The 8,463-nt window shown below is 42.9% G+C and overlaps 1 protein-coding gene across 1 annotated transcript; it reads left to right on the top strand.

Annotated features, from left to right (window-relative positions):
* The first annotated feature begins 4,591 nt into the window (after positions 1-4,591).
* LOC144610237 (putative G-protein coupled receptor 139) lies at positions 4,592-7,789 on the top strand. The gene is made up of 2 exons (XM_078428834.1): positions 4,592-4,865; positions 6,888-7,789. Exons 1-2 carry the CDS (start codon positions 4,592-4,594, stop codon positions 7,787-7,789), a joined length of 1,176 nt encoding a protein of 391 aa, XP_078284960.1.
* The last annotated feature ends 674 nt before the right edge of the window (positions 7,790-8,463 follow it).

Below are 8,463 nucleotides of genomic sequence, written 5' to 3'. Positions count from 1 at the left end.
GCTTCTTGGAATGGTGGCTTGTGACCAGTGGTGTACCTCAGGGTTCGGTCCTGGGTCCATTAATGTTTGTCATCTATATCAATGATTTGGATGAGAAAGTACATAGCAAGATTAGCAGATTTTCAGATAGAAACATAGAAAATAGATGCTGGAGGAAGCCATTTAGCCCATCGAGCCAGCATACATGATACAAAAGGGGTGGTATTGCAGATAGTGAAGATGGATGTCACAAATTGATGCTGGGTCTTGATCAGTTAGTCAGCTGGGATGTGGAATGGTTGACGAAATTTAACACAGAGCAATGTCAGGTATTGCATTTTGGGAAGTCTTACATGGAGAGAACCTATACATGTAGGGCTCCGGGGAATGTTGTAAAGCAGAGGGATCAAGGAGCGCTGGTACATAGTTCCGTGAGGGTGACGTCACAGATAGGTCAGAAATTATTTTGGCACGTTGGCCTTCATCAAGGCAGTGTATTAAATACAGAAATTGGGAGGTCATGTTACAGTTATATAAGACGTTGGTGAGGTCGCATTTAGAGTATTGTGTTCGGTTCTGGGCACCGTGTTACAGGAAATATGTTGTCAAATTGGGAAGGGTACAGAAAAGATTTACGAGAATGTTGCCAGGACTCCGGGGTCTGAGCTATGGGGAGAGATTGAACAGGCGAGGATTCTAATCCTTGGGACGCAGGTGGATGAGGGGTGGTCTTGTAGATGTGTATGAAATCATGAGAGGAATAGGCATCTTGCCAACGTTGGATAATCGAAAACCAGAGGGTATAGGTTTAAGCTGAAGGGTAAAAGATTTAATAGGAATTTATGGCGTAAGGTTTTAAGGTGGAGGGTGTATGGAACGAGCTGCCAGAGGACGTAGTTGAGGCAGGGACTATTGCGTCCACTAAGAAGCAATTAGACAGGTGCAATGGTAGGACAGCTTTAGAGGGATATGCGAAACGCCGGCAGGTGGGACTAGTTGAGATGGGAAATGTTAGTTCGGCAAGCTGGTCCGAAAGGCCTGTTTCCATAATATGTGACTCTATGACTCGAATTAAACTGCAGGTTTGATTCGAAATAAGAAGAAATGATATATCGTGTCAGGGCTTTGGCACACTGGCCTTTATCAGTCAGAGCATTAAGAACATTCAAAAGACCCCTGGACAATTACATGGATAGAAAATTTTAGAAGGATATGGGCCAAACACGGAAATGGGAGGCTTAGTGAGACATCTTGTAGCAAATGGACGAGTTGGGCCGAAGAATCTGTTTCAGTATTCTCTTTGACTATTGGTGCAGGTATTTGTGCTTATAATTATGCCTTCATTGAAGAAAGCCTGGAAGGAAACACGAAGAAGCTCCAGTTCGATGAGCCTAATATTATGTTATTGCAGGGGACTGAGGGGGACAGAATTTATTTGCATTGAGAAGGGAAATAAACTGATTCGGGATCTTCAATACGAATTTGTGCTTAGGAAACAGTGGCTCTCGAATGTGATTGAGTTTTGTGAAGAGGATTATTGAGGTAAGGCGATTGACATAATCTGTATAGACATTAGCAAGTACGTTGACAAAGTCTCCTCGCGTAGGCTGGTCAAGAAGGTTATATCACATGGGATCCAGCGTGAGCTAATCAACAGGATATAAGATTTGTTTTTTTTTGGTTTTAAAATTCGGCAGGATAGGTGTGGAGGGTTGTTTTACAGGTAGGAGGGGTATGTCGTGTTGCACCCGCTCTTACTTGTCATTTATAGTAACGATTTGATGGAGAATGCAGGCAGTTTGTTGAGGGAGTTTGCGGCTGACAGAAAATAATGTCATAGTGGGCAGTGACCAACGGTTTGCAATCGGATTAAGTGCAAACCAATTGGAATTTCAGTCGAATGTAACGTGAAGCAAATTAATTTAGGAAGGTAAATCGGGGCACGGCATTCACATTTATTGGCTGACGCCTGGAGAAGGTTTCAGAACAGAGAGACCTTGGGTCCAAACACGTAGTTCCTTGAAAGTGGTGACAGCGTGCCAGCAGTTGCCTTAATTGGTCGGGAAATTGCATTTAAGAGTTGGGTCGTCACATTGTAACCAAATAGGATGTTGATGAGGACGCACCTAGAGCATTGTCTACACTTACAAAAGTCATATCATTGGAAGGATATGATTTAGCCAGAGAAAGATTCACAACGATATTTAACATTTAATAGCTTGACTTTTAAGGAGAGACTGTGTTTATGCGGAAAGGAGGCTAAGTGTTGTCTTTAGACTATTTATCATCAATAGGGAATGTAGATAGTTGGAGTCTCTTTCCAAGGGTAGGAAAATCTAAAAGGCGATGCAATTAAATGGGCAATCTTTCACACAATTGGTATGAGTCATGTGGGCCAACTGTGAGAGGAATTGTTTACAGCCGATTAAAATACTTTTAAAATTACAATTGGACAGCACGTAGATAACAAATATTCAGAGGGATATGGGGCAAACTTAGGTTAATGGGTAGTTCAGTTAAATCTCCTGCGCATGGAACAGTCGAGCGGAATGTCGATTTCTCTGCTGACAAAATCTGTGTCTATGAAGCCATTTCGTTAATGCGCGAACCTTTGAGGATTATCAGAGCTGCAGGAGAGCATTGGAGTCTGTGACTAATCTTCCGCGCTCTTATTCCGCCTGAATATTCAGTGGTCTCAAAGGGTCATCAGAACGCATGCAAGAAGATGCGATTCCTCGAAACCAGACGTCCGAGGAGTTTTTAAGTGCGATCATCACGTCCATAAATTAATTCGTACACGTTCCGCGTACCTGTAGGCCATGGATGTGCATTGTAGCTTTCGGCCGTATCTAACTGTTCTGAATATTCAACAATTTATTTTCCACAGCGCGGCGAGGATGAACCAAGTCGGTCAGTGATTGGTTACGTTAAAGAAGCGGACAAATATTTCCGGTAGATGAAGAAACGACCCCCTGCCACTTTAACGAAAAACTGGGCGGTCATTTAAAACTGAGGTGAGAAGAAACGTTTTGACCCAGAGAGTTGTGAATTTGTGAAATTCTATGCCACAGAGGGCAGTGGAGGCCAATTCACTGAATGAATTAAAAAGAGTTAGATAGAGCTCTAGGGGCTAGTGGAACCAAGGGGTATGGGGAGAAGGCAGGCACATGTTACGGATTGTGAATGATCAGCCATGATCACAATGAATGGCGATGCTGGTTTGAAGGGCCAAATGGCCTCCTCCTGCACCTATTTTCTATGTTTCTGTGTTTCTATGTTTCTATGTAAATCAGGACTGATGAAATGTGACCAATTTTCGTCACTCTATACCTTCTCTCTTCGCATCATCTTTGATCACTGCTTTCTCCATTGCAATGTGAGATAGGTTTTGGACAGGTTCGATGAAAGTTCTTTCCATTCATCTGCTCTTCACATATCTCAGTTAGATTGGACAAACATTTGGCATCGACGGCAAGTATGAATGAATGAATGAATGAATGAATGTATGAATGAATGAATGAATGAATTAATAAGTTTATTGGCCAAGTATGCAGATATAAAGAATGTGCCTTGGTGCTCCGCTCACAAATGACAACACTAACATACAGTTAACAATTAAGAGTAAAGTATAAACACATCAAAACAATAAGGATACACCATTACGGTCTAAACATGTGGGTGAAAATAAACCAGGGCAAAAAATGAGACTACAGACTTTGGTTATTGAGTAGAACTATCACTCGCAGGGAAAAAAGCTGTTTTTATGTCTGTCTGTGGCTGTTTTGACAGTCCGGAGTCGCTTCGGGAAGTGCTTCGAAGAGTTTGTGGCCAGGGTGAGAGGGGTTAGAGATGAACTTGCTTCCTGGACCTTGCAGTGTACAGTTTGTCAATGGGGGGAAGGTTGCAGCCAACAACCTTCGCAGCATTGCGAACGATCCGTTGCAGCCTCCGGATGTCGTGCTTGGTGGCTGAGCCAAACCAGACCATGATGGAGTAGGTGAGGACGGACTCAATGATAGCAGTATAGAATTGGACCATCATTGCCTGTGGCAGATTGTGTTTCTTCAGTTGCCGCAGAAAGTACATCCTCTGTTGGGCCTTTTTGACTGTGGAGTCGATGGTGGCCCCCCATTTAAAGTCACTGGAGATGAATGTTCCAAGGAACTTAAATGACTCCACAGATGTGACTATGGTGTTGTTGATGGTGAGTGGGGGGAGGGGGGTCTCTTCGAAAGTCTACAATTAGTTCCACTGTCTTGAGAGCATTGAGCTCCAGGTTCTTGCGATGGCACCAGGACGCCAGCTGTGTCACTTCCCATCTGTAGGCAGATTCCACCCCATCCTGGATCAGTCCAATCTAGGTAGTGTCATCCGGAAACTTGAGGAGCTTGACAGAGGAGTCTGTGGAGGTGCAGTCGTTGGTGTAGAGAAAGTAAAGGAGAAGTAAATGTTGGGATGGAAATGGTTAACAGCTCTTGTTTATTTCCCGCTGTATGCAATTAAGGGCTGTCTCCGCGGAGCCTAATTGTTTACTCCGCAGCCATTTAAAGACAATTTCGCATTGGGTGATTTAGTTGTGCCAACAAGACTTTCTGCACAAATGTCCACAAAGATGGAGAACAGAATTCGCAATCTGACGACTGTGAATTCAACCGTTCTGTCACTGCATCTGAGTCAGAAAACAGTTGGTCTGAATGTTGCCGCAACGGAAAGGGGACTGAGAGAAACAGAATTTAACGTCACGTCAATGGATCGTAATGTGTTCTGGGCGTTTAGTGAGCTTGCTGCGCACTATGACCAGATACCATTTGGAGATCGGATTATTTTGCTACTTAAGGGTATCCAGCCGATTTACTTTGCTTTCCTTGCTATTATTGCTGTTCCTGGTAGGTCTTCTTGTACAATCATAATTCGTACTGGTCGTGCTTCGTTCTATGTCGGCTTTATGTTTTAGAATTCCCTCCTTCGCATTAATCCACCTGGTATGCTTCTAGTTTTAGGCATTAACTTGAGAATCCGCGTATATTTATATTGCTCTTGTTCTTTAGATTGTTTTCACTCCCGCTGTGGTGGTCCTTGTTGGTTTGTACAATGCGTCACAGTTCATGTTATGTCAGCATTATTAATCAGTCTTCGATCAACGAACACCATTACATTTCCACTGATTGAACGCGAATAAAACTAACCACAACGTTGAAAGCAGCCTCACCATCACCACACTGCTACCTATTGCACCAATTATCACCCGACTCTGTTAACGCAGAACGCACCCGCCGATCTAACTGTGTCGATGTTATTCCAGATCCTGATTTCACTTGTTTCCCAGGCGGATTTGTAGTTACAGGCACAGAAAGATCCGTCTAAAGCTCGGATGCTTATTTTCTAATTAGTTTCACCTCGTCACCCTCCTTGTCTGATGTTTTTCGATGTTTTTCCGCCTGACGAAATCCCTATTTAATATGTACATTTGTTTCTCTATATCGATCCGGATTCTCGTCTCTCTTAAAAGAATTTGCCCATTCTTTCAAAATATTTTCAATTTTTTCCCAATATTTTCATTGAAGGTGACAAAATGTTCTCTCTTTCTCTCCCACTCCTTCTTCGCTAGCCTCCCTTACACTTGCAATATTCGGCCATTTCCGTATCGTACCTGCTTTCAACCCCCTTCCCACTCTCCCTTCATGCTCAGAGTAATGTTTCATGGGATAATATTCCTAAGACGCAGGTCATTACAATAATCGATTCTAGTCATGCACCAAGTCTTTGAAGCAAAATTACCGACTATTCAGCCTCCCTCCTCCCTCCGCATGCAGCTGCGTGTCCGTTCCAATTATTATCTTCGCTGTCAAGGGAGTCGCTGGATTTATCTGAGTGTGATTGACCGGATCTTCAGTCAGATATGTAATGTAATGTTAGTTTACGGACTACGAGGCCGTGCTTTTATTGTAATGGGGTCATACATTTCAGAATATATATTCATTCCCACCAGAGTGAAGGCTCGGAGACAAATTATCAACATCTCTATCTACGGGGATGATGTTTCTCCTGTTGATTTGTCCTTGTTTGTCAACTGCCTTTCTACATATTACCTACACTGTAGCCATTGGAAACATTTTTTGTCGGTTGCAAGCTTGGTTTCCGAAGGCTCCAAACTTTTTTTTTTAATTCGAAAATGTATTCCAGAATGAATGAAATGGTTCACGGTAATCACTCCTTTGTCTTCATCTCCTTCCTGAACGTGATCTCCGCAGCTGAGTGAGGGATTCTACGTCCGTCTGATTAGTGTCGATTGGTGCATCTCTGCTTTCAGCCAATTTTATTTCTACTAATAATTTTGGTACTGACTGTTTTCCTTATTTATCCTGCAACGGCATGCGTTATTTGTGCAAAAAAACCACCTGAAATTCGTTGTCCATTTGAATCGTTGCGAACGGCAACAGTCACTTCCGGTTGTTTCTCCTCATTACCAGTTAAAACTGCCATATTTCCCCAGTCTCCACCCCTTTAGTTGCCATTCCCACTCACCCCCCTCTTTTTTTTGCCAGATGTGAATGAAAATATAGATAGTGAAAATTGATCACCGATTCAATATCCCGAGGGCGTCGAATGCACACGCTGGAGTGTGTGGATTTGTTGTAATCGAGGCATGCCGTAGATTCCAGAAAATAACACAACAGTACAAATCTGCCGAAAGTCCTGATGCCCAATTCTATTGCACTGCGACCGTTTACCTGTTTGAATGGAAGGCCTTACCTATTAATATTTTCTGGTGTACCTGTCTTCATAATATCTAAGAATTAGAATTATGTTAGCACTCAATGGGATTCCACATAAATGTAGTATTTCGGTAACTTGCTAACTCACACACGGTATGTCATTTTTTAAAGTTTTGATTCTCTTTCTTTTAGGCAATTCGTTGACAATTGGGATCCTCTCCAGGGGAAAGTGTGGTCTCTCCAAATGCGTCACTCGCTATCTGATTGCCATGGCAGCGGCTGATCTGGTTATCGTTGTTTTCGACCTGATATTGAGGCACATCCCGATGGTATATTGGCGACAGTTTCATTTCCCTTGGCCCGTTCCTGTTTGTAACATTCACGCTGTTATCCTTTATGCAGCAACAGACTGTTCTGTCTGGTTCACAGTCTCATTCACGTTTGATCGATATGTTGCCATCTGTTGCCAGAAGCTGAAGTCGAAATACTGCACCGAGAAAACGGTGACTGTTGTTTTGGCAACAGTGGCTGCGCTGAATTGCCTTAAGGACATTTTCTGGTATTTTATGCTAACGGGTGAATATAACCTCATCAGTGACCCCTGGATCTGTTGGGAAAAAAACGGTGTTGCGGGTTCACGGTTCTGGGCAGCGATCGAGTTCACTCATTATTTCCTCACCCCAGTTGCTCCTTTTCTTCTGATTTTATTGTTCAACACTTTAACTGTTAAACAGATTTTACTGGCCAGTAGAGCTCGGAGACGACTTCTTGGCCACAACAACGGGGAGAGTCCCAGAGACCCAGAGATGGAGAGCAGAAGGAGATCGATCATCTTACTCTTCGCTGTCTCTGGAAACTTCGTTGTATTGTGGGCGGTGTTCATGGTCTACTCGATATGGAATCGAATATGGTGGTTAGGATTTCGGTCAATAGTTCCTCCTCATTTTGTGCAAAGTGTAGGCTTCATTATGCAGCACTTGAGTTGCTGTACGAACACAGCCCTGTACGCAGTGACTCAGCGCAGGTTCAGGGAGGAGCTCAAATACGTGGTGAAGTACCCCCTTACATTCATTGTCAATTACAATAAACGATAAACAACGATGAACAATTCGCGGCGCTTTGTTGCATGCTCATGCCTTTCAAATCCTTGTATCCCAATTCAATCCTGTCATGGCCCTCTATTTTCTAAAAGGGAATCGTCAGATTTCTTGTAAACACTCCTACATTTTTTTCCTTCTTGGAAATAAATTGATGGTAATTTACTGCATTTATGATAAACGACCTTTGAGCATTTTGTTCATCAATTTATACATTAGGACAGATCGTCTCCTCTGTTCATTTCGTATCGCCATTAATTCCATTTTATTAGGTGATGCCTTGTATATTCTGATTAGAATTCTTGAAATGTTCATTTGAGCGTGGGAACCTGTTGCACTCTGAGGTTGTTCTGCCTATGTGATCTGTAAAAGACAATAAATAATCGTGCGATGTTAACTGCCTATGTGTATGTAAGGTGCTTTAAACTCAAATGCAGACGTTCACTCGGGACTATTACCCAGAGTTCTGGAGACCGACCGTGGCAAATGTCCTCTGAAGAACGTGCTGTTTCATTGAGAATGCTGTTTCGTTGGGAATTAAGAGTTTGTCTAAAGTTCCAACCTGAAACAAATCAGATGGGAAGTTGGGCTGGCCATCGATAAATGGAATGCAATCCCGGGAGATATATGATGATCCATTGGAGGAAGTTAAATATGGGTGGGACATATCT

Source organism: Rhinoraja longicauda, chromosome 36 (assembly GCF_053455715.1).
Source record: "Rhinoraja longicauda isolate Sanriku21f chromosome 36, sRhiLon1.1, whole genome shotgun sequence".
In the NCBI taxonomy this organism is placed as follows: Eukaryota; Metazoa; Chordata; class Chondrichthyes; order Rajiformes; family Arhynchobatidae; genus Rhinoraja; species Rhinoraja longicauda.
This window is presented reverse-complemented; position numbering and strand designations above follow the sequence as displayed.

Excerpts from the sequence above, each read along its gene's own strand:
- LOC144610237 (XM_078428834.1), top strand. The coding sequence starts at position 4,592 with ATGGAGAACAGAATTCGCAATCTGACGACTGTGAATTCAACCGTTCTG. Across the intron at positions 4,866-6,887 it reads TGCTATTATTGCTGTTCCTG|GCAATTCGTTGACAATTGGG; the intron begins GTAGGTCTTCTT and ends TCTTTCTTTTAG.